General features: G+C 42.1%; 1 protein-coding gene across 1 annotated transcript; it reads left to right on the forward strand.

The window, feature by feature from the left end:
* Window positions 1-328: 328 nt before the first annotated feature.
* Window positions 329-24,037, forward strand: EIF4E (eukaryotic translation initiation factor 4E). The gene is made up of 7 exons (XM_084285573.1): window positions 329-371; window positions 8,528-8,634; window positions 10,809-10,904; window positions 12,591-12,654; window positions 14,540-14,653; window positions 17,096-17,235; window positions 18,678-24,037. The coding sequence occupies exons 1-7, from the start codon at window positions 354-356 to the stop codon at window positions 18,790-18,792; spliced, it is 654 nt and encodes a 217-aa protein (XP_084141699.1). The 5' UTR covers window positions 329-353; the 3' UTR covers window positions 18,793-24,037.
* Window positions 24,038-24,815: the final 778 nt, after the last annotated feature.

The following is a 24,815-nucleotide window of genomic DNA, read 5'->3' on the forward strand; positions in this document are numbered from 1 at the left end:
AGGCGATGCAGAGCACCGAGCTGCCCTTCCCTCAGCGATTTGGGACAGCGCCCGCCTCACCGGGGGCTCCCAAATCCCTCCCCCCCTCAGCCCCCGGGGGCCGCCTCTCCCCACGCGGCGGCGGCAGCAGCGAGGGGGGGGGGGGGGGAGCTCCATGCCTACAACTCCCATCAGCCACCGCGCCGCGCCCGGCGGCGCCATCCTCCCCCCCCCACTCCCCTGAACGGCCGCCGGGCCCACGTGACGCCGGGGCAGCCAATAGCATCGCCGGATTCCCTCCCCCCCCCCCCCCCCTCCCTCCCCTCCCTTCCCTTCCCCGCCCCGCGGCGCTGGTGCGGCCGGACCGACCTAAGATGGCGACCGTGGAGCCGGTGAGCGCTGCGCCGCCGCGCGCCTCCCCCCCCCCCTCCTTCATCCTCCTCCTCCTCGCCTTCCTCCTCCTCATTCTCCTCTTTCTCCTCATCCCCTCGTTGCCCTCGCTTCTCCCCGCTGGCACCCGGGGCTGTGGGGCGCGGGCGGCGCCGGGCGGCTCACGCGGCGCGGCGGGGGTGGCCATGTTGAGGCGGGCGGGCGGGCGGGCGGGCGGCCCCTCATGGCAGCGGGGGGGGGGGGGAGGGCTTCGAGTCGGGGTCCCCCCCCTGCTGTCTGTGGGCACCCCGGGGTGGGGGCACCCGGGGGTGGAGGGAGGGGGGTGGGGGTTGTGCTGCTGCTGTTCGTGTGTGAAAATCCCTTATCTTTTGTGAGGAGGGCGGTGCGGCGCTGCAAAGGGTTGGTTCTCGTGGTTTTCTGCCTTTTAATAAATAAAAATCGCCCGGTTTTTACTCGCCGGGGAGAGGGAAGCGCCGCGGTGCTGGTAAATGGGCTGACAGTTGGCCAAGGCCGCGCCGCGGGGGGGTGAAGGGGCCAGCAGCGCCCTTCCCCTGCTCGCCCGCCGGGCTCCAGCGCTTGGTTGTGTGCCCAAAACGCGAGCCCGGGGTCAGCGGGGCCTTTGTGCCAGCTGGGAGCTCGGCAGGTGGGAGTCTGGTGGCCCTAAGTGATTGAAGTGGCACTAAAGGCATGGCTTTGGCTCCTCTTGGCCTGGGAGCCTGTCTCCGCACTATTCTCTATTCACTATTCTCAACTATTCATTAATTTTTGCACAAGCCCGTGGTCGTATATCAAACCAGGCCTGGCACCTTATCTAGCCCCAAATAACTAATTTTACCAAACGGTTTCCCAACAGGTTTGCTTCCCCAGATCCACTTTATTGTACAGTAGTTGCTGTGCTGCCCCAGTAAAGCTAGAGGATAGGGAAACACTTTGTAACACCTCTGAATATTCTGCTTTGTTCAAAATATACTCGACTTAAAGAAACAAATATCAGCCGTACTTGTTTATTTTCAAATTTACTTAAATAATTTCTGTTTATTATCCTTTCAGGTGGCTCACAAGTCTCCTACCTACGCTTCGAGTTAGACCTACATTGTAACTGAGATCATAGATGCTTGATGTTGCATAAATCCTGTGTGATTTTCAGTTGAACAGATCGGTTGCGTGTGTGTGTGTAGGGATCTGATTACCCTGTGATCATAGGGAGCGTTCTTGCAGACCTTCAAAATCCAGACCTAGGTTTGTAGAGAAGTCTTTTTTAGCAAACGTGATAGAAGCCATTGCAAGAAGTATTCTGTGCAACTGCAGGGTAACCTCGATTCTCTAATTAAGTTAAAGGGGAAAATAGGCTAGGGAGTGAAAGAAAAGGGCAGTATCAGCTGTCCCTCTCAGCCCTGTGTGATGCTTCCCTAGTGTGAAATGTCTCTGCTAATGCAGAATACTCATTAATGCATTTCTTTTTAAATGCTCAAATCCTGCTCAAATCAGCGATGTTTATAGAACTCGTGTGTTCTCAGATGTAACACGCATTTTACGTCCAGTTAAGAGGCTGGAAAAACTACTGAAACTATTTAGGAATATTGAGACTCGAGGTTAGGGTACTGTAAAGACTTCCGTGGAAGTTGGGAAGAACAGGAAGGTTGTTCTAGGTAAATATAAACCCACTGCACAGGGTGCAAGGAAAGGAAAACTTGAACCTCTGCAAAACTGAAAGGTTAAGGCTGTCAGCTTATCTTGTGCTATCCAGGTGGTTGCTCTTTTAAGATGATTCCGGATTAATTTGCTAGAATATGCAGAAATGTGTCCTATTAGTGTGCTTGTATTTGTAGCCTTTGGGGATTGAATGTGATAAGATAACAGCGTGCAGAGGTCCACAAAGTCAACAAGAAAACCAGTAATAACGCTTTAGTAAACAGCAGTTTACCAAAGGTGACTCTAAAACGTAGCCATGCAGAGGCTAAGTTGCAAGTGGGGATAAATTGCGTGGAAGTAACTCGGGTGGGAGCACCTGAGCCCTTATCACTCACGCTGGAAGTGGGCATCGTGCTTGTTTGCTTTGCTCTGTGACAGTTACCTTTACACCTGGGCAAGTGCAGTTCTTACGAACTTGGTTCCCCATTTCAAGGCTAAGGTATGCAGGTGAAACTCAAGTTACGTATAGCTTGAAAAGTGCTTGTTTGTGCAACTAATCATCAATAGGTAGGGCTCAAAGCTAACCCGCTCCGTCTTTAAACGAAATAATAGGACTTCTGAGGGGTTACAGACATAGTGGTGTAGAACCGGGGCATTCTAGGAAGTTCAAAATAGCTCCTGAAATACAGTTTGTGCAGAAAGGTATTTATTTTGTATTAGTGACAGACAGTATGTAAAGGAAATGCAGGTCAGGCTGAACTTCAGACTTAGTCTTAAGCAGGTCTTTCTGCTGAAGTGATGTCAGTGACCTGCTGTGGCTGAAATCAGTGCAGTATTCAGGTTTAGTACAGTGAACACTTATTCCTGCATGTTTCTGAAATGCAGGATAAATGTGTCTTGGGTGCTGGTTGAGAGCTTCAGTAACAAGCTGACTTCCTAACTGTAAATTCCCTTTCTGACTGAATGCAAAGCTTCCTATAATACTGTAAAAGAAGGAGGGCGTTAGATGGTTTGTAACCAAGAAAAACATTTTTCTGAAAGCAGTTCAAGAACAATTATATTTCACAGAGCATATAAAACTTCAAACTTATTTGAAACGAACACACAAAAATAGCATATGAGACTGAATCGTGTTGCTTCTGCTGAGGCTACCTGCAGGTGTGGAGGGCATGGGAAATTTCGATGACAAAATGTGACCCCTTCAGCAGCTCTGTGAAGATCAGTGTGAATTTTGAGGGGACAGAGGGAAATCAGCTGCAGGATGTTGGTAGTACGCCTACAGCGTGAAAGGGAAATACAGATTTTAAAAAGGAATTAATGACTTTTTCCTCAATGAAATAAATCTTTTTATAAAGCTATTTTTAAACTAGAAACTTCTAAGTAGCCACTCATTCCTAAAGTCCTGAAACCTAGTCTGTTTTGAATTGGTTGTGCTGTAAAGGTATTACAAGTGTGGTCTACAGATGTGAATGTGCTGTAGGTGGTTTTTTAACGCCTGCAAATGACACTTTGTCATTTATTACATAGTGGATGTAAGGCAGGCAGTGAAGTTTTACCGTTTTAAAAGTTTGGTTTTTTTTTTTTTTTGCTAGATGTGCAGAACAGTTGTTCAAATGAATAATCTTCTAAAGAGCACTCCGTTTTTCTTGCATCCAGTGCTGTTTGTCCAAGTAGCTTGTGTACATTTCATGCTTTACAGTGATCGGGCATACCCCTGATATGTCCAGGACTTTGTTTTTCTTTTTGTGCTTGAAGACTGATCTCCTCAGCAGCCATATGCTATTAAATAGCTTTAAATTAATAGCCAGGGCAGCAGCAGCGTGCAGACTGGCACGCGATGTGGCAGCACAAGGGCAGCCTGCTCGTACAGGTAGAAAAACAGACACTGAGATGTTTTGATCCACCGTGTAACTTTTTGACTAATTCCAGACATGAGATTGTGAGTTAAACATTGAAAATTTGATGGATACTTTTAAGTGTATGTAACCACTGTTTCAGAAGTCAAAAGGGCTGTAATCTTTCACTTCTTTTAAAAGCCAGGATTACATTTTCTGTATAACAAACATCTCCTTCAAACTCTGTAGGAAGCGTGTGGCTCTTCCACTTCAGTCTCTTGTTCCTGTCCTCCTGTACATGTGTTGCGTTTCTGTTCTAATTTGGTGGGATGTCGCTTTTAAAATCACGTCGTAATTTGTGTTCCAACAGCGAATGCCTTTCTAAAAATCCGTGGTGTTGTCAGTAATAGTGAATGCTGTTAGGATGGGTGCTCCCTGTTAGGCCTTGGTTACGTCGTGCCTAGAATGTATTTGTCCTGGTGTCTGGAAAGCTATTTATCAGTGCTTAATTGGTAGTAGGTGGCTGTTGGTACCTTTCTTCCACCTAGTAATACGCGTGCCACACAGGAATGAATACACAGAGGTAAAAATCCGAAGGGTTGGGTATCAGTCCTTCAGTTCCAGTTGCTTGTAAGAATACAGCGTTTATTTTGTGTTTTCTTACGACTCATACTTAGTTGTAGGTGGGCCTAAATCCTTTTTTTGTCCAGAATATTCAAGATAAATAAATAGATCTCAGTTTTTGTACTTTGTGGATTGTTATCCTATGCGCAGTGGAGTAGCAGCTATCTGCAGTAAGCGCCAGGAGATAACTGACAGGCTTTTGCCCTAGACTGGAGCATGCGTTCCTCTTGTTCTGCTGGGAACCCTAAACAAGGAGGTGGATGTAACTGAGCTTGGTTTAACGCAAGGAAACTTCACAGGCTTCTTCCACGAGCTGAATCCTCTTAACTTTCAGCAGGAGTGCCCAGCAGTGCGAGGTGGCATCCTGCTGGGACGCAAACATCTCTTCTAACTGGACTTCCTGACCAATGCCTGTAGGTCGTTACAGGAGCAGAATGAGGTCTGGGCAGCACCTGGGAACACTGGGTGAGACCTGGCAGAGCTGGTCGATTCTCTGAAATAGCCCGACCTGATTAAGCAGCGTTTACTGTAAGTCGCCCTCCCTTCCTGTCCCCGTGGCACGCACGCCTTCCTCGGATGTGTCGGTCATTACGCGCCGCGGAGAAGGGCTGAGTAACGCCACTTCAAGCCACAAGTGTCAGAAGGCAAGTAACGTGCAGATGCGCACAGTCAGTGAATGCTGAGTAGGCGAATGTTTCACAGACTTCTGCGGGCTCATTCCTACATCAAAAAGCATGTGGGTAGTGAATAAATGTCACTCTTAATTACGTGCTGTGGTGTGCGTGAGGAGCAGGGTTGGCCCCGTGAAGCTTTCCAGTTGGGCTGGTAATGCTACCTGGTTTTATTACGTCTGCTTTAAAAGCAGCAAACCCGGTGACGGCTTAGCTTAATGGCAGACGCAAAGTCAATTTTAGGCTAAAGGATGCGTTGGGTATGAGCAAGAGCAAAATATTGCGAATAAATTTCAATCTGGAAGTCCAGAAACTGCTGGTGGAGACGGTCTGGCTTTAAGTTAGTAGCGTAGCAGCTGCAGGATTTCAAGGTGTGTGTTGTTAAAAATGTATATGGCATAACCTTAAGTGATGCTGTATCCACAGAATCACTGGAAATGTGTGTTAGGTGCTTGCTTGGGGCTTGCTTTTGAATTTCAGTGCCTGGAAGGAGGTTGGGCGCAAGGAAGGGACTTTGCCAGTTAGTGAAGTTGCACCGCTTTGTATTTGATTAATGGGAAATGCTGGACAAATATTTCTGTTGGGTCAGAATGGCGAGATAAATGCGAGATGAAAAGATGTGGGAGCTGGGATGGGTAAATAGCTAAAAATTGTTCTCTCTTTGACAGCACGGGGAAATAAATGGTGGCACGAATTAGCTGCTTTAAGCTCCTGTCTGGGACCAAGCCGAAAGCAGTGTTGTGGCAGAAAGCTCTGCTTGCAGCTTCCCACCTGTTCCCGAGTTCATGGTGTGTGCAGCTGTGCCTATCCTCAGCGGGCAGCCTGGTCCCCAAAAATTCCTCCTCCGTCTGGCTCCGTTCTTGAGGGGAGCTGTGTAATCCTGAGCTGTGGCAGCAAGCTGTCAGGTGCTGGTTTTGGGGCAAGAGCCTGAAATGTTCACCTGTGAAGGGTGGCCATCAGTGCACAGGGCAGGCGCTGGGGCTTGTCAGGTTCTTGTGTTGTCTACAGGTGCTACCTGAATTCTTCCTAATACTGCCTTGTATTCAAAAATGTGAAATTGAGCACGTGCAGGGCTAATAACATATAAATAGTGATAGTTTTGTATCGATTCTTTCAGTTTAGATTGTTGTACTTCCGGAGGAGTGACCAGGGAGATGTTAGGATCCACCCTTTGCATGGTGACAGCTCTTTGCTCAGCAAATGTGAATGAGATTCTCAACTGACAGCATTTTTTGGGAGATGCTCTGCATCTGTCAGAGTCCTTGGGATGTAAATCTTCAGTGCAATAGCACTTCTAAATCAATCCTAAATATTAGAAGTCACACTGTGAATGAAAACAAGCATTATCACAAAATCCTGTGTTTAGTTTACTTCTAAAACACCAGTAAGATTTTTCTGATTATTTTTTTTATTTACACATCTGTTTTCAATAACTTTTCTAAGTTGCAGATGGGGCAGCACCGCAATTGTGGTTACTGGTATGTCTTCACCTCTTCTAGCATAAAGCAAACTGTAACCAAAAGGGAGATACTGAAATACCTTAGGTGTATTTGACAGCCTCTGAGCATTGACCATCCCGTGTGTGTTTAAGGGAGAAGGTGGATGTCTGATTGCATCAAATTAAAGTAGATGGGGCTAATGCTGGAAATTTTATTCAGATAAAGTTTGAAGCACTTGCTGACAATATTTTTTTTTAAGAGCTGTTTAGTTTTTTATAACACTGAAGGAGATCTGACAGATTGCTTAACACTGTGCGTCTGTGGGTTTGTCAGTGATGGCTCTCATTAGGGGATCTTGAGGAAGCATTTCTTCTTGGGAGAGGCAGGAAACATTACAACCTGCCCCTTGCACTGAGTGAATCCAAGCAGTATCCTAATTGTCGCTGCCCATCTTAGGCCTTCTCGTTTCAGTCTTCTCACTGTGAGCATGGGGGTGTACGAAGGCATTCTCAAACGTGGCAGAAATTACGTTTAGCTTTTGCACTGAGATCTCTGCTAGTTAAACTAAGCGTGTTTGGGTTTTCTTTCCTGAGCCTAGCAGTGTAATTGCACTGAAGCAAAACGTGCTGCTGTGCTTCATGAACGGCACTTGGTCCGTTGATAATGGAAGGAAAATCCGTGTTAAGCCAGATCTCTAGATGTGACCTGAGGAGTTTGCCAACTGGTCCCGTGGAGGTTAAGAAGTGCTGGTTGCTATCACTGGAAACCCATTCCACTTTTCAGCAGCTTCGGTGATGATAAACTGGAAATTGCTCCCTTAATTAGATGACTGACTTAATCCGCTGATTTCCTTAATCCACTCGTGCGCTGCTTTATTCTTTTAAGACCACAAAGATTAAGTTCAGTTTTAAGTACTACTTCTGTATCGCTGCTCTAAGGGATGTCCAGAGTCTTTGGACCTGCTGTAGTTATTATGGTTTATATTTACATATACCAATGTGCTTTTTTTTCCTGGTAGCTGTAGGAAACGAGCTTTATTCCTCATTTCTGGTCGGCACTATTCTAGTAGGGACTGCGGATTAGGGAGAGGTGGCAGTAACTGGGGGAGCGTTGGCCTCACAAAAACGCTTTGTTCCTGCTCTGAAGGAACGGCATGAGAATTTCAGACCTGACACGGTGGTTTCTTGAGTGACAAGCTTGAGGGGTTTCACATGCAAAGGGAATATATTATTTCACTTCTCTGTGTTAAAGTATATTTGACATCTCTCGTTCTCTCTGGAGATTTGAGAAAATAATGCACGGAATCCGCCTCATCTGTGGTAAACCATATGTGTAATTAAATTGCAGTTTGACATGCGAGAGCTAATAGTTCAAACACGTATGTTTGGTGCCTGAAGCCTTGTTAGCAGTGATACTGAAATAAAGGTAGTTACTTACCGTTTCGTATGATACCTGATTTCAGACCTGAAAGTTCTGGTCATGTCTCAGGCTTGTAATAACATTTTTTTCTAAACAAGTGAGGACTGCGTGTCTGTTTCCAGTGATGCTTTGTCTGAACCGAAAATTGACGTTTTCATTCTGAAACATGATTGTTCTGGGAATGAATTTAGAGGCGCATATTCTATATAACGTGCCATAATGTGTATTCCTGAAATAACTCCTCTTAATTTGAGACAGCGCTAAGCGTGGTAAGTAAACAGAGATGGAAACGGATGGTGTAGGAAGCAAGTCAATGCAGAGCAGAGCGTGAATTCGTGCAGCTAGTATTATTGGACCCGTTCAGATGGCAAAGAATAAAGGGATGCAAATTCTGCTGCTGTGGTGTGATTTGTCCCCCCCCAGCCTGAGATGAATTAGAGGGAATTTTTAGCTTCAGCAGTCTTAAAGTTACTTGAAAGAGCTGAGGTACCTCAATAAAAATTGAGAAGGGACTTATTAATCTCCTTTCTTCAAACAGGAAACCACTCCCAACCCTCAGCCTTCAGAAGAGGAAAAAACCGAGCCAGCACCTACTCAGGAGGTTGCCAGCCCTGAACAGTATATTAAGCATCCACTACAAAACAGGTAAATAGTACAGAAGCGTGATGGAAAACTTGCCAAAGATGGAAGAATGCCTGTGGCTTTCCAAATGTCTTATTTACCTTATTTGTTTTCTAGCAGCATTTTGAGTGTGTTCTGAAGATCTTTGCAATGAATGAGGGTGTAGGGAAAATGTAATCTGATCCTGTTTGAATTTAGAGCTTCTAACACTTTTCAGAGTGTTATCATGGAAGTTGAAATCTTTTCCAAGTTTTCATACTGCAGCAAGGAACTTCTGCAGACAGGTAATGAGAGAGTACAGGCTTCCTATTTAGGCGGAGGCAAGCGGAGATTTTGTTGCTTTTGTCGTCTGATGTTTTAAGAAGCTGCTGCCTGAGATGAAGTTATTGCTGAGCAGAACTGAAGGTCCTTCTGTTCTGCCTCATGCTTCTGGCAATTAAGGTGCAGTTGTAAAGGCTTCTCTTATTTCTTCTTGGGCTTACTTCTTCGTATCTTACGACTTTTCTCTCATTTAGAACAGGAAGTTGTAGAAACTGAGTCAGCCTAAGAGCTTATTATTAGACTTGGATCATCTGGGTGGTTGGTGTCTGCAGTTACAATGTCATTACCTGTAGGAAGCACAGCAGAAGAAACCCTGCGGAGTAGTCATGCATGCGTTTGTGTCAAAGTCTCATTAAGAGAAAGCTGCAAGGTGCTTGAATTCTCTTCTTTAATGAGGAAGACATGGAGCAGCAGTTGAAAGTAAAGATGCTGAAAATCCTAAGCCCTCCTTACTAAATTCTGTGTTCAGCATGCAAAAGTAGGTGCTTCTTAAATTAGTAAGCTGCTACTGCTGTATGACTTTGCTGTAGAGACAGTGAGGACTTCTCAAGTACAAAACTTCTTGATAAACCTGCACTTGGACTAACTTCCTGCAGGAAAGCAATCTTAAGCTCAACAGGGTGAATTCCTTTAAATGTGCGCAGAAGCGACTCCAGCAGGATACGTACGCTTCAAGCAGAGCAGCTAGGAGGTAGTTTTTCCCCCAAACTGCAGTGAGCTGCAGAGCTGGGGAGTCCTCAGCACTCACTGTTGATAAGTGCTGCCCCGAACTGAGCATGCTGCCAAGTGGCCCCTTTACTCTTTTCTCTCCTGTAAGTGTTGAGCAAACACGGAGAATCATGCTGTGCTACGTGCATTTCATTTTCCCCTTATTTTCTCCTCTCTGCTTTTATCCTTCCTCTTTTTCCTGTAAATGCTTTGCTTAAATTGTTGCTGACGCTCTCTTAGAAGTGGTCACGGAGCTATTACTAGAAAATGGTAAATTTCCAAAACAAGGTTTGAAGTGTCAGGAAAGGCCACAAAACAACAGACTGACAGCAGGTGACTTCAGGAGTACTCTGGGAAGATAAATCCACTCTAGTGCTAACTTGAGTGAGCTCAAGACTACTGAAATGATCAAAATGAAATATAAACCTGTTTTATTAAATGCCTCTTCAGGTATCCTGTTCCAGCATTTCAGACAATGCTCTTTAGATTCTTAAATAAAATCTTTGAGTGTAAGGGTTCAGTTTATGCTACGTGTTGTACTCAGTGGAGATGATGTTGAAGAAAACGGGGTGGAAATTTTAATTTAATCTTCATGTCTATAAATCTGAACTCTTGAAATAGAGCTAAAGTTGGTGATTCTGTACAGATGGTTGCCGTTAGCAACAAGCTCAAAGCAGCTTCCTCTCCTAGTATTTGGAGTGCCTGGGAAACTTTCATGTCATATTTAAAACTATGGAATTATTAAAATTATGTTTTGGAACTTCCCTAAAGAAATTATGGGAAAGGGAGCTGTGTGCCTAGTTTGACTAGTTGATGGTGGTTTAGATCATAATTGGTTATTTGTGGTAGGAGACTAGTTAACCAGTGGTGATGAGGAGAATCATCTGTGGCTTTGAAGCTGAGTCATAGAAATGATCCAAAGGTATTTAAGTACATACCTGAACGGGAATAATCAATTCTCCCACAATTCTTGCACCTTGAACACAAATACTGTTGACTTGCAGAGTTAGATTTGAGAACTGAGGTTTTTCATGTAGCTTATTGATGAAAATTGGCTTCCACGCCAGTCTGTTGAGATTTGCATATAGTAATGCACAATACTGAACTTTATTTGTAAGGTGCTTAAATTTCTAGATTCTATTTTTTTTTTATATTCTTTTCCCCTGTAGATGGGCACTCTGGTTCTTTAAAAATGACAAGAGCAAAACTTGGCAAGCAAATCTTCGTCTGATCTCAAAGTTTGATACTGTTGAAGACTTCTGGGCGTAAGTAAAGGTTTTGCAATCTGCACGCTGCTGGCATACATTAGCAAAGTTTTATACCGGAGTCAAAACATGAAAAGAAAGTACTCCATTGATTGCAGTTCCTCGGATACAGTCTGAAATTTGTTTACGAAGTTGAAGGTGGGATCTTTGAATTAAGTTGGAGAAGTTCTTTGTATTTCAAATGCACTTTGTTCTGCTGATAACACTGCTCACACATGGTATACGTGACGTAAATAATACACACATATGATTTTCTACATGCTATCATGAATTTGTAAACTCTCATTAAATTCTCATAGCTTGCTCGCTTCAGATGTGCAAGAATTTCTGAATCTGGAGCATAGTGCTTGGAAGACTGAAAATTAATGGCATCCTTGAAAGAACTTTATTAGAGGTTAAAGAAGAAGCTACTTTCATTCTGAATTGCAAGTCTGCAGAAACAATTAGATAGGCTCAAAGAACAAGAACAAAGCCTGTGAAGGGAGCACTGTGCTTTCCAAACACTTCAGTTAAATTCAGATGGCTGACTTGGAAGGTGTTGCCTTCTGAAATGATGGAATATGGAGAAAAAAATCTTCTGTTTAAAGTGGCATGAGACTGAGAACAGAAACATGTACTACATGTTCTGCCTTTGCTAGGTGCCGCATGCTACCTTGAGTGTTAGGTTCCTAAGGTTTTTGTTGCGTATGTTCTTTCAGATGCCATCAGTAAGGGAGAGAGGGTGTCTCAAAGTTTGGTATAATTAAACTCATCAGTGAAATTAGCACCATCAGGGAAGAAACAGATGAAGATGCTGAACAAGTATTTACCAGTGTAGTCTGCGGGAGAGCAGTGGGATTCTGTTCTTGCAACCAGCTTGTGCATTCCTGCTGTGGGGGAGGCTGAAGGTTGTGTAAATAGTAGTTTGCAGGGTATGTGATGAGAGGTCAGATTAAGTTCATCAGTAAAGTTGGTTAGGGGTACGTTTTTGAGGTCATAATCAAGACTGGTCTGGAAAATTAAGGTTTTAGATATCTCTGTTCTAGGTGTAAAGTCAGCAGCAACTGAGAATTTACGCCTCCCTAGTGATGATCAGACTGGGAAGGAGGAGTGTTGTTTTGGGGAGAAATTAAGGTTAACGTGAGCTTAGGAGGAAAGCTGGTAAATCCCTAACTTGTTCTTTAAATTCCTGTGTCTGATTCCTAGTTGTTAGGGTATCACAGTAATTAGTTTCCTTTTTAGTGCTGGACCATGACTGAATGTTAGTTGGTCTTGGACTGAAAGAGAGAGTAGCCTTAGAAGTGTGCATTGTTATCCTTATTTCATGTATGGGGGATAGGATACACACACACACACACACACAGAACTTTCTTTGTTGCCATGAAAGTTCAGTGAGTTAAGCTTCTAATAATCGTCAGAAGGACGTTTAGAAGAAGGAATGGTACTTCTGGAAAATACTAAGGTCTAAGAACCCATCAAGTGGTGATAAACCAGGTTCCATTCTGCTTCTGTAAGCCCAGAACATCTTAGAGCTAATGCTTTTGTACTGCTGAAAAATACTCAGGTAATAGAGTTGCTTCTGAAATAACTATAATGATGTTGAATTCTTGTATTTTATTGTCCTGTGTATTAATTTCTTTTAAAAATTTTGTATTTTAAAGTAATGCTTATTTTTTAATCCTGCTTTTTTTTTTTCCCTTCCAATAGTTTATACAACCATATCCAGCTCTCTAGTAATTTAATGCCTGGTTGTGACTACTCGCTCTTTAAGGTATGCTTGCTAACCATTTTTTCTTCAGTTGTGGATGTTGATCGATAGTTTCTCAATTAAGCAATACACTTTCGCTTCAGACATGTAGGAACATAGTTGGAGATGTCCTGGAAGTGTCAATTTTCAGGAAGTCTCAAACATATGCCCTGTGAAAATCAGATGGCTAGTCAGTGGTTCTGAAAACACAAGTAATTCCTTCAACATTTAACATAAAGACTTTTTAATCTGCAGCTATGTTTGTCGTCGCTCTAGGTTTGTTTGTGTGAATAATTAAGTCTCAGTTTATATAATGTGAAAGGATTTTCCAACTCTGTCAGTTAATGTCACGTGAAATGAGTTAAGATGTGTGAGCTCTATGCAAGATTGCAATGTTCTACGGTATTCTGCATGCATGCTACCAGCCAGGTGCACAACATTCCTATAATTAATATTCACAGCACCAGTTAAATGCCATACTCCTTAGGCATGAAACAGAAAATTGTGCATGAGGCTGGCAGTTAAAGCATCCTGACAGTGTTCAAGCTAGCAATAGGAAATGCTGAGGAGAAATTATGCGTGAAATCCCACCTCTTGTCTGGAGTGGGCATCTTATCTGGAGCTCTAAATTAAATCCTAATCTCTACCGAGTGCTTCTAACATACAGCTTCCTTTCTGGATTCCGATACATAAATGATCCTGTAAGTACTGATGCCTCGTTCCTCCTTTCCTTATGAAACACAGCCACTGGCTGGGCCTCCTCATTACGCTGTATGCAATTTGTAAATCCCAGCAGCTTGAGGCAGTGAAGAGATGGTGATGCTTGGGTTTGGGAAGTAACAGTGGTTTTGGTGACTGAGAAATGTTACTGGTAAATGTTCAGCATGACCCACCTGCAGGGCCCACGGTTTATGTTTTTGTCAAAATCCTAAACTTGTCTTTATGTGCATCTATTCTGTTTGCATATTATCAGCAAAAACTTAATAATTAACAAGTGTGTGGAACAGGTATAAAATTGGCAGCTGTTGTGGGCTTCTGAGTGATCTCCTGCTGTTGTCCTTCAGTCGTGACCTCATGAGAGCTCCCCTTAAAGGTGATGAAGTTTCAGCTCTGCAGCTGCCAGTGAGGGCGTTAAATTTGAGAAAGTGAACTGGCAGCGCTCCATCCTGTATGCTGAACGCTTAACTGATGTGCAGCTCTCAATAGCCACTTCTTATCTGAATTTCTGTCTAGATGTTTACCTTCTTTTTTCATGACTAACTTTCCTGAAGAGCAGTGTAGCTGCTGGTGTGGGAGTGGCAACCAGCTGCTTTGCTGGAGCGCTGCATCCAGAGTCGTTGAATTCAGTGCAGGGCCATTGGTAAAGCATGAATGAGACTGCGACCTGCTTCTGAATGGTCTGCTGATTTTTGTGCTCCTAGCAATTAAAACCCTCTTATTCCCAGCCTGTGTGTGCAGGAAGTCACTGGGATAGCCTGCCAGGGTATCTTTCAGCAAAGTAATCATCACGTAAGTCAAGCACTTGGCCAATGTTGCACCGAGTCCAAGATTTAAAATAAGGACTCCAGAATGTAGCTGCTAATTTTATCTGGTTTCAGGGAGGACAAAGTGAGTGTTTGACTTTGCCTGTTCCCACAGTTTTCTTTTATGCAATACTTTGTGGCCAAAACTTCTGCATGAGCTGTGAATCTCCTGTAGAAACAAACAAAAAGAAATCAGTAGAGAAAGTGTACTTTTAAAGCTGTTGTGGAGCTTTGGTATTGGTACGAGACTGTTTTTGGACAGGGATGTAATCTTAAACTATACACATCTTCTCTTCTGGTGCAGTTTCAGTTATCACTGGTCTTTTGGTTATTCCTGATGAAAAATACAAACCAAATCTGATTTAACTTGTGACTGTTATTTGCAGGATGGCATTGAACCCATGTGGGAAGATGAAAAAAACAAGCGAGGAGGCCGATGGCTAATTACACTAACCAAGCAGCAGAGACGAAGTGACCTTGATCGCTTCTGGCTAGAGACAGTAAGCATTATGGCCTCAAAAGTCACAACTGAGGAAACTTTTGTTTATAGTTAACACTTTAACTGCTTTGTTACTGCTGTACCCCACTATGAACTTTGAATTTCCTGCCAGCAGAGCATCCACATGCAGGCTGTATTTTATTGACAGGCTGTACATGAAGCATGTTTTTTCCAATTGATGCTCAATGTAGTGGTATGTTATTGAATACTTTCTTGCAAAGGGCAGTGATAAGGCTGATTGTACTAACGTTTTCCGGCAGAGTATCCTAGATGTATTTGCAGAGCTATCAGTAATACTTTGTCTTGAATGTGAATCCCAAATTTATTTTAACTGCTCAAAGGTAATGGTTTGTTTTACAAATACTCTTACAAGGGGATGGTTTCCAGGTTTTGGTTTTGCTGAAACAAGTTTCAGATTTATTTTTTCTTCATTCTGTTCTTGTCCTAACACTAAGGTAAGAAGGAATAGCAAAATCTTCTTGTATACTGTAAAAGTACTTCTTCCCCATTGCTACTATCTGTTTTGGGGTAGATTTTTTGAAATTAAATATATTTCTAGAGATGATATGGGTTGCAGTAGGCGTATTATGGAAAAGAATACAACTGTGCTATCTAGGAAACAGCTAAGAGTAGTCTAAGAGATGCTAATAAGGGCTGAGTTCTAGGGGCATCTCTTACAGGCAGTGTAATGCAAAGCAATTTCATAAAATTATTATTTTATTATTATTATTATTCCCTGCTTGTTTGAGAGGAAAACATTCTGCCTCTTGACAGGAAAGAATGGCCTTCAGGATCAAAGCAAAGATGTGCAAATACAGGAGCTTTTAGGATATTTCTAGTCACTGTAATTGTGATTTGAGGAAAGGATGACGGACATCATACTGTGGGCACTGTCTACCCGAGTAGGCAAGACTCGGGCATTTGTGCATTTGGGCTTTCCACCTGAATATCTGTGTGGGCCCTTCTGACTCATCAGAGCCACCTCACGTGGCTTGGAAACATGCAGTCTGTATAAGCTTAGGCTTGGCTTTTTGTGTACTGACAAGTAATGGCACAGCCCAAATAGCCAGGTGACTGATCAATGCTCTAAAACAATCCTGTCACTTCTAATTCTATTAACTATCTACAACTATCTCCAATAAAAATCAAAGTTGCTTCCTTCTGGAACAAATTTTTATTAAAATCTAAGAATCTTTACCATTAACTGTAAACTAAACATGACTTGAAGACTTTCCCTCTTGTATAGCACTCCTGAAAAATGTCCTTGACTGTAGTGCTTATTCAGTGTGGTGGTCATCTTTGCTTACATACCTGCCAAGGCTGTTGATCAGTATTTCTGAATGTTTATGAGTGGTTTAGCCTTAAACATTTACAGCTTTCATTACTCAGTGACGATGTGCATGCTGCAGTTGGGTGTAACATTTAAAGTGTGTGTAGTTAAACGTAACTTTCTGTTGCCTTGATGAAGTCAGCCCTTGCAGCTCAGGGGTGCTGAAAGACCTGCTTTGTTCAACATGTTGCAAGAGTGTTGGATTTCCAAATGTCATAAGCAATTCTAGAAAATTAATGTAATGGCAGTATGCTGAACATAATGTGCAAGTGGAGCAAACAAGTATTCGTTTGGCGATGAATACTTCAGAAGGATAACTACAAGAGGTTCAGCTTTGAATATCTAAAAATTGCTTGTTGTATGATTTGAAAGGTGAAAACTTTAAGCATCACCTTCACAGTGGCATAGTGACATAGCTTAATCTGAGGTTCCTGAGGTGTTACTGCTTTTGCCGTTTCCAAACTTTGCCATTAGAAATCTGCGGGGATATCCTCGTGTAATTCATATGCTTGTGTTGTTGCACGTGCACTACGCTGTTCACAATGACTGGTAGCCACTTCAGAGTCTGTGGGAGCTCTGAAGCTTCTGCAGTATATTGATAGGAAATAATGCTGCATCAGATTGCAACTTCGATGAAAAGTGGTGTCTGATTTACCTTTGAATTGATACTTTTCAGAATTGAAGTTGAATCTTTTATAGCTGCCACATTGCCCAAATAGTTTTACACAGGTTCTTCCCAGGTAATGAATGTAAACTACTAAAACTTGAGATTTGTCTACCTGTGTGTCAAGTGTACTTTAGAAAGAAGATTATATTCCTTTAATTCTTCGTGTTTTTGGATCGGGAGAGTGGGAGACAAAAATGATCATCTGTCGGAACTTGCAGCTGTCAGGACAGGAGAGAAACTTGAGGAGGATACCCTACTGCAACTCAGTTAACAATCGCTTGTAATGCTTGAAATTTTAATGATAATTAGAAGCTCATTGTTCCATGGCATGTGGCTATGAGCAGTAAAAAATATTCCTCCCAGTCCTTCTTGTACACAGTGTTTTGTCTGTGAAGTGGGATTCCGACTTTGGACTGCTACTTTAATGGTTAATCTTTATTTTGTAGCTGCTGTGCCTTATTGGGGAGTCATTTGATGACTACAGCGATGATGTATGCGGTGCTGTTGTTAATGTTAGAACTAAGGGTGATAAAATAGCAATATGGACAACTGAATGTGAAAACAGGGATGCTGTTACGCATATAGGGTAAGTAATGCCACTTGCCTTGTTGCTTCACGTTCATTCAAGACGCGTTTAAAGCCAGTTAACTTGGTTAAATGTGTGCTTCTGGCAGATGTAATCTGAGCAGAGCTGTATTCCAAATTCAAGTACCTCAGTACAAAATTGCTTGCTTTCTGTAGTTTTTATGGGCTTACATAGGAACTTCGTTGTGCAGCTGTACTCTGCTGTAGCTTAGAAATGATCAAGAATTAAACACAAATCTTAGCAGAAGATATTTGTTTCAGAATATTTTTGTTTTCATCATAAGTAGTGCTTGGCAGTAGTGTAGATTCTATTGCAGCATGCAGTGGCTAACAGTGACAATTTAATGGCACTACAATCTTACTCAGACATGAAAGGTGATTAACAATATTAACAACAGACAAACTACTGTGGGTACGCATCTTGTGCTGGTAGAAAATACCTGCTAGGTTTGATGTAAGGTTATCAGAGCGCACTTCAGAATGGCATTAATAACTAACAAAACAGCTAAGATACCTCTGTTAGAGAACTAACTGCAAAAGTTGAGTTTTTTGTAAACTTACCCAGACTTGACGCTACGCAGTCCACTACCTGCTGTTACATCGCCAAAGACCCTACATTAAGCTTTTATTTAACAGTTAAAATTGGAATAGGTTATGGTCCTGTTAACTGCCCCATTATGATCAGGGTAAGTTAAAAGAATTAACTTTGTGTATAATTTTGTTAGAACAAGCCCATTCAGCTGCAGACTGGTTTAGTCAGAGCTTGCAACCTAGAGCCATTAGTAGCTTGCATCTCTTACTCTTTTCTAAGCAACACAGCGTGTAAGGGGCTACTGCTGCCTCTGTCTCTGAAGTCAGAAGATCCAAGGTGAGCTTTTTCCTCGAGCTCTTGTTGGGTAGCTGCCCATGACAGTGCTGTAATGAATTGGAGCCTGGGAAGGGGGTTCCAAAGACAAAAAAAACAGCAAGTCTGTTCAAGTGATGTGTGTAGTGGTTAAAAAAAAAAAAAAAAAAAAAAAAAAATTGTTCTAGGGAATTGCTTTTTAGTCTGGTTTAGGTTACTTTATCACCTCTGGAACTGTGGGCCTTGACTTTTTCATAGCTCTTTTGCTTGTGCGTGGGGGGATTATGGCTTGATGATACTAATAATATTCACATAAAGGCAGCAGAATCTGCTTGATATTTATGTAGTATATTTCTTTTGACAAGAGCTTGTCCTAACTTGTATGGTAAGTTATTGTTTGTACAGAACTGTAAGCTGATTTTTTTGATGCAACAAGCTAGAAAGAAAAATTCTGTTTGAAGTCTTTATACCTGAGAAAATGATTCTAAATAGGCAACTATTTTATCGTGGAAGCATCAGCAGATGTTAAAAGCAGGTGTCCTGTTACTAATTCCTTCCTAAGAATTGTGTGTAAACTGTTGTTCTGTTTCTGTTCTCAGGAGAGTATACAAGGAAAGATTAGGACTTCCTCCAAAGATAGTGATTGGTTACCAGTCCCATGCAGACACAGCTACTAAGAGCGGCTCCACCACTAAAAATAGGTTTGTTGTTTAAGAAGACACCTTCTGAGTATTCTTTCATAGGAGACTGCGTCAAGCAATCGAGATTTGGGAGCTGAACCAAAGCCTCTTCAAAAGCAGAGTGGACTACATTTAAATTTGATTTCCATCTAAATGTTACTAAGATTTGTGAGGAGTCTCATTCGCCTTTGTCTTGTACTTCTGTGTTCATTTTTTTTTTTTTTTATTTTGGCTGAAGTAACCATTACCAATCAGAATTTTAGTACACTTCACCCCCCTGAGTCATAAATGTTTTTCCTGGCCCACTCTGTGATAGCTTGGTAGAAACATTACTATTACAAAAAAAAAAAAAAAAAAAAAACACATTTGTTTATCCACAGTATTCAGACAAGTTGCATTTCTGTACCTGCAGGAAATTACTCTGTTTTACATTTGCATTGTATGCAGTAACATTTTGCTGGTTTGGAAAAGAGTATGGTGCATACAGTTTTCTAGCATTTTTTTATACAGCATCACTTTTGCTGTAACCTATGCTGATGGCTGCTAGATTAATTTATTTGTTTTCCCTATTTGATAACATTAGTGATATTTTGATTTCAGTTGTTTTTGCTCATGTAACATTGGTGAAGAATCTGGGAATATGACAAAGGTGGAATAAACATTAATTTTTTGCATTCTTTGGTAATTTTTGTTTTTTTTGTAACATCAAAGCTTTGATACAAATTGATGCATTTCAGTCAAATCAGTGATCTGTTTGTGTGATTTCCTAAACATAATTGTGGATTTTTTTTAATGTAACACCATAATTTACATTCCTTACTAGAAATAGTATGTCTGTTTTTGTATCTTATGCTGTATTTTAACACTTTGTATTACTTAGGTTATTTTGCTTTGGTTAAAATGGCTCAAGTAGAAAAGCGGTCCCATTCATATTAAGACAGTGTACAAAACTGTAAATAAAATGTGTACAGTGAATTGTCTTTTTGACAACTAGATTTGTCCTTTTTTTTCCTCCATCTGTACAGCAAGTATTTGTACTTCTTGTGACAAGGCGGTCTCTGCTGTGGCTTCTATTGTAGTGTCTTCCAAGAAAGATGAGTCTGGAGCTATAGTTTATTGAAACTTAATAAATCTTAGGTAGCACCCTAAACGAAAGTGGAATGATATTGATGTGGCTACTGTTTTTTCCTAGTGGTTGGTCTAACTGATCATGGCTTGTGCTGTTTGACTTTGGTGCCTACCAAGGAGTTTGACGGTACTTGGCCGTTTGGGTGCAGGTGGTGACTACACTAAAAGCACTGAAGTGAATGACTCTAAGGAGATGAAGTACAAGCAAAGCGCACAAGGTAGAGACGTGGCTGCAGAGCGGAAGTATGAGGCAGTAGGTAGTTTGCTATTGCGCATGTCTTGCTATGAAACAAAGCTTTTGTTGGTCTGAAAGATCCCACGGGGAGATGTAGGTTTGTTTGACATGCGGCATTAGGGGGAAATTTTGGAGGAGGCCATTGTGTTAACTTTTTGTTTTGAGTACAGTGTAAGAAGCTTTTTCTTTATAAAAGTAGAGGATACAGCAAATTGATGCTGTTGTTAATATCCTACTTCTTAGTCCTTTAGGATCTTGCCAGGGCTGTGTAGCTCTCTAGTTAAACTTAAAAGCAGGTGCGTGTGAGTTTTTTTGGTCTTTAAGTGATAACTCAGAGCAAGTTTAGTCACTGCGGTAATGAAGCTTTAGTTTAATCAGGCTTTTAAATCTGCCTCTGATTAAGGCACTGAACAGTGTTTCTACTTGCATAGATAGACTTAAACACTCTCTTGCACGTTTTTTAAGAAATATGTTAAGTAGAGCATTAGGTGATACCAAAAAGGCATTACGTTAGCTTCTGAATATCTTGTATCTATTTCAAAGAAACACTTAGATTAGCTATCTCTGTCTAATGATACTATGCCTTCAGTATTGGTCACTAACCAGGCTGGATGTCGGAGGTGCAGAGCTGTTAGGCTGTTTGGAAGCTGGTTTCTGTGGGTTCTGGTGTAACTGGTTGCCTGCCCTGACTCTGCAGGAGTGCTAAGCCAGGTGGGTTTGTTTAATAGGGCCATTCGTAGGTGTCGTAGGCCCTACCTGTCTTCCAACTGACTGCTCCAGTGAGTCATCTCTTCAATTAAAGTAGGCTCAACGTTTCTGTAAACTATTTCTGTTCTGTATCATCAACCTCAAGCTAAGTAATACTTAAATAGCTTTGACACTTCCTAATAAGCTAGTATGCATCCTAAATCAGTGATGTTCGTGTGCTTGGAGGAGTTAAGATGACCTGGTTTCCTGAGTGGTAACATTGGATTGTCTAGCTATAGCTAACTGGTTGTCTAGCTCTATGTAATTTGGGAGCACTGTAGCCAGGCTTGCTAAAAAGAGTTCAAAAACGTAGGTAGTGCTGTCCTTCTGTAAAGAACTTGGAGTTCAAACCAAGTGCTCTTGAGAAAAGGATGAAGTGTTGTTTTTGTTTAATTTCACTACAAGGCTGAATGGAATATCATTCAGGGTAGCTGCGTTTTGTTCATCTGGAAAGGTGGTCGACTGTATTCTCAGTGTGGCCTCAGGTTTCTGAGCCTGTGCCTGTTGAAGCAGCCAGTTGACTTGCACCGTGATTTGAAACCTTGCAGTAGGTTGATTGGAGGTTGCTCAGATAGTAACTGCTGTGTTTCTAGGAGACTCGAGTGGAAATTAAATTACGTGCTTGCTTTATCGAATATCTAACCGATGCCTGTGACTTCTTGCCAGAAAAAACAAGTGACCATGAACCTTGTTCTCTCAAACTTGCAAATAGCTTTGTGCTGCATAATGTGCTTCTGAGTATAACAGTGGTGTTTGTATTCTACAGGATGCTGTGGGAGAAAGCTGAGAGCTGTCCCATCTGTGTATTAATAAAATAGCCACAGGCTTATAAAACAAAAGGTGGTAAACATTTAGGTTTGTTTACATACCTAGTTCTGTACAAAATACTTAATGTCATTAAACTTTTCAGTAAATGGGTAGCCATTGTCAATTTCTTGCAGTAAGCCTGAGGAGGCTGAAGAGTAAATGTCTGAAGCATCAGTTCTGAAATGTGTTCATATGGTACAAAACCAGTAAAACAAGGAAAGAAAAAACTGTTTCTGTACTTAAAGAGGTGCAAGAAAGTGCCAAAATATAGCCTGGGAAGAAGGGGTGACAGATGATGAGGAATGTGTGAACTAACAGCATCTGGGTGTACTGTAAGTCTTGGAACATGCAGTGCTTTGCGTTGTCCCTTGTCCAGCTGCGCTGTCACTGTCTTGTGTTTCAGGCTGTCTGTAGCTTAGAAGACTTAATTTTTAATGAGCTGCCCAAATTCTGGGAGTTTGAATTGGTAGTTTTTAGCAAACCTTAGGCTGAACTCAAAACTTCCATCCATCGTAATGTTTCCTTTTCCTACAGAAAGGCTTGGAAACATATTCTGGACTCCATGGAACCCTTACTAAAAGCAAAAGCATTGTTAGTAAAGTGGCATGCATTTTCTCTTGTACATGTAAGTCTGGGCCTGATGGATTTAAAACTAGTTTTTTTGAAGAACATTCTGCACTGTGGAGTAGTAACCAACATGGTTGAGCATACGAGTTAAATCCATAGGGCTCCCAGACTGCCTACCCCTGAAGTTTTCATGACTTCCCTGTGAATCCATTGCCCTCTTGAGAGCAGGCAGTGGTTTCTACAGTTCTGACTAGCATTTAATGGGGTCTTGCAGTACAGTTCAGGTGTAGAACATGTGCCTTTCCACATGGAGCAAAGTGTTGGCTTGCTCGGGAACTTTGTGTGTCAAGAGTTTACTTTGTTCAGGTGACTTGGCGTTTTCTGCTGATGCTTGTGTGCTTTCTTCCTCCCCATCTCTCAGCTGCCAGTTCAGAAACAAATGAAAATGACATCAGAAGTCAAGGGTTTATACCCGGCTAGTTCATTTTGAATCTGTCCCACCTAGACCTGGTGAGCAGGAGTGCAGAACGTACTAGCAAGCAGTGTGGAACCAAACCTGCCTTAGCTATCGATGCACCTGCTGAACCCCTCCATTGCCATTTCAAAGCTCCACAAGCTGTTAACTTTGATCATCATGCATTTTGAGCCCTCCGGTGTAGTTGCTTGAACAGAATTACTGCCCTTCAGCCCCGAAAGCTTTGCGTTCTACCAGAACTTGTTTGCTGGAATCTAGTTCTGCAGCAAAGCCTTTCATAAGCACTTAGATCCCTTCCCGTGTAACAAAACCCGTGGTCGTTTCTGTTCTTGCCTGGCGCTTCCCCAGAAGACCACGGGATTCCCCAGCCCTCCTGTTCTTGGAGTGAAGCAAATTCTGATGTCCAGAGCTAAATGTTAAATGTGAATTGCGGCTGAGCACGATTGTTTTGCTTCCCAGCACTAGTTTGTTTTGTGTGATGCCTTAAATGTAAAAAAAACAAGCAAAAACCTTCTGGCTGAAGTCAATCTGTTGGTGTCAGTTGCCTGCTAACCAAACGTAACTCAGTTGTCTTACTCCCTGCTAGTACTGAGCCAGTGATGAGTTTAACCATGCATTTGTGGGGTTTGTGATCACCTGTGCTCCTGTGCTTTTCCCATCTTTTTTTTTCCTAAATCCTGGTCCTTTTCAGCTTTATTAAAATGTTTTTAATAAAGGTAAAGACCACACTGAGTCCAGTCGCTGCTTTTTTGGTCACTCTGATGCTATGTGGAATTCCACCTGTTGCTAAACCCAGATAAAGACTGTGTGACTTCTTTGGCATAATCTGCTTAGGGGATTTTCCTTATTTTTTTTTTGTTTTTTCCTTTTTTACCTCTAGCCATGTAAGTATGATAGCAAAACTGATACTTGAAAGTGTGTGTGAATATATCATAAAAGCAAAAATGACTCATCTATTTTTTCAAAGTAGAAAATGACTGTTTTTGTTATTTCTAAAGGATTTCTTTGGATGACTTTCTGTAATGAATTCTTGGATTTTGCTTACAGTAGGTAGTTAAACGAAAAAAATACTGATCTGATGTTGTGCCTGTTAGTGTTACCTAGCAATTGGAGCCAGCCTCATAGGCAAGGTCTGGCGTTCTCTGACATAGAGCAACTTTTTTTTGTTTGAACTTTCTCTTCCTTCGTACGAACAGGGTAGTTACCTTAGTGCATCTCACCCTGAGCCATATAAATATGCAGAAAGTATAATGAGAAAAATTGAAAGGTACTACTTTATTTCTGTAGTTTGAATGAAAATAAAGCTTCTGAGGAACTGAACGTCTCTGCTTCTTGACTGTATGGGATGTTGAGAAACGCAAATCAAGGATGAATGAGGAGTTGAAATGTGTTCAGCCTTCAGGGGCAGAGGAGTGGGGGATGATGCCAGAATTAAGGGTTCCTTAGACCATGAGGGTTGTTTAAAGGTATCCTGGGAAGTAAAAACTCAAAGTGGGATTCAAGCACCAGCAGGTTTAGCTGGGAAATAACGTAACTGTAAGTCTAACTCTTTGCTGCAAGGAACTGGTGTTCCTTCCTTTTAAATACTTCCTTTTAAATACTTCTGAACAGTTCAAGGTTTTTTCCTGTTCTGGAGTCCATGCATACACCTGCAATACTTATAGAAACCTTCCCTCGTAAGTAGCCCCATATCCTCAAACTAACATTTGTTAAAATTTGTGAAGGTCACCTCCTCAGATCATATGGATTTGTCTCATCTTTCACCTTCGTTACCCTGGGAATTTACTCATTTTGGTTTTAATTTTTTGGATTTTGGTTTGTAGTAGAGGTGTGGACTGGTCATAAGCTGCAAGAGCAGTGAGCTCTTTGGGGCTGCAACATGTTTTTTTTCTGCATTTGGGCACGGGTGCTTTAAGTGGAGCAGTTGGGTCTTTCATACTTCAGTCAGGTGTGAAGATGGGAGCTACCACTCACCTCCAGTAAGCTCCAGGATGGGGGTGAGGTTTTCAGCTCTACCCTCTGAGGTTGTGTCCCCCAAATGGACCTGTGTTGTGGTGTGGAAACGTGCTCCTGGGCCTGATCCACCCGAGGGTATTGC

The sequence above is a fragment of the Netta rufina genome (assembly GCF_964035555.1).
Source record: "Netta rufina genome assembly, chromosome: 4".
In the NCBI taxonomy this organism is placed as follows: Eukaryota; Metazoa; Chordata; class Aves; order Anseriformes; family Anatidae; genus Netta; species Netta rufina.

Coding starts and splice junctions, on each gene's coding strand:
- EIF4E (XM_084285573.1), top strand. Junction 8,635..10,808: donor AAGCATCCACTACAAAACAG/GTAAATAGTACA, acceptor TTTCCCCTGTAG/ATGGGCACTCTGGTTCTTTA. Junction 10,905..12,590: donor ACTGTTGAAGACTTCTGGGC/GTAAGTAAAGGT, acceptor CCCTTCCAATAG/TTTATACAACCATATCCAGC.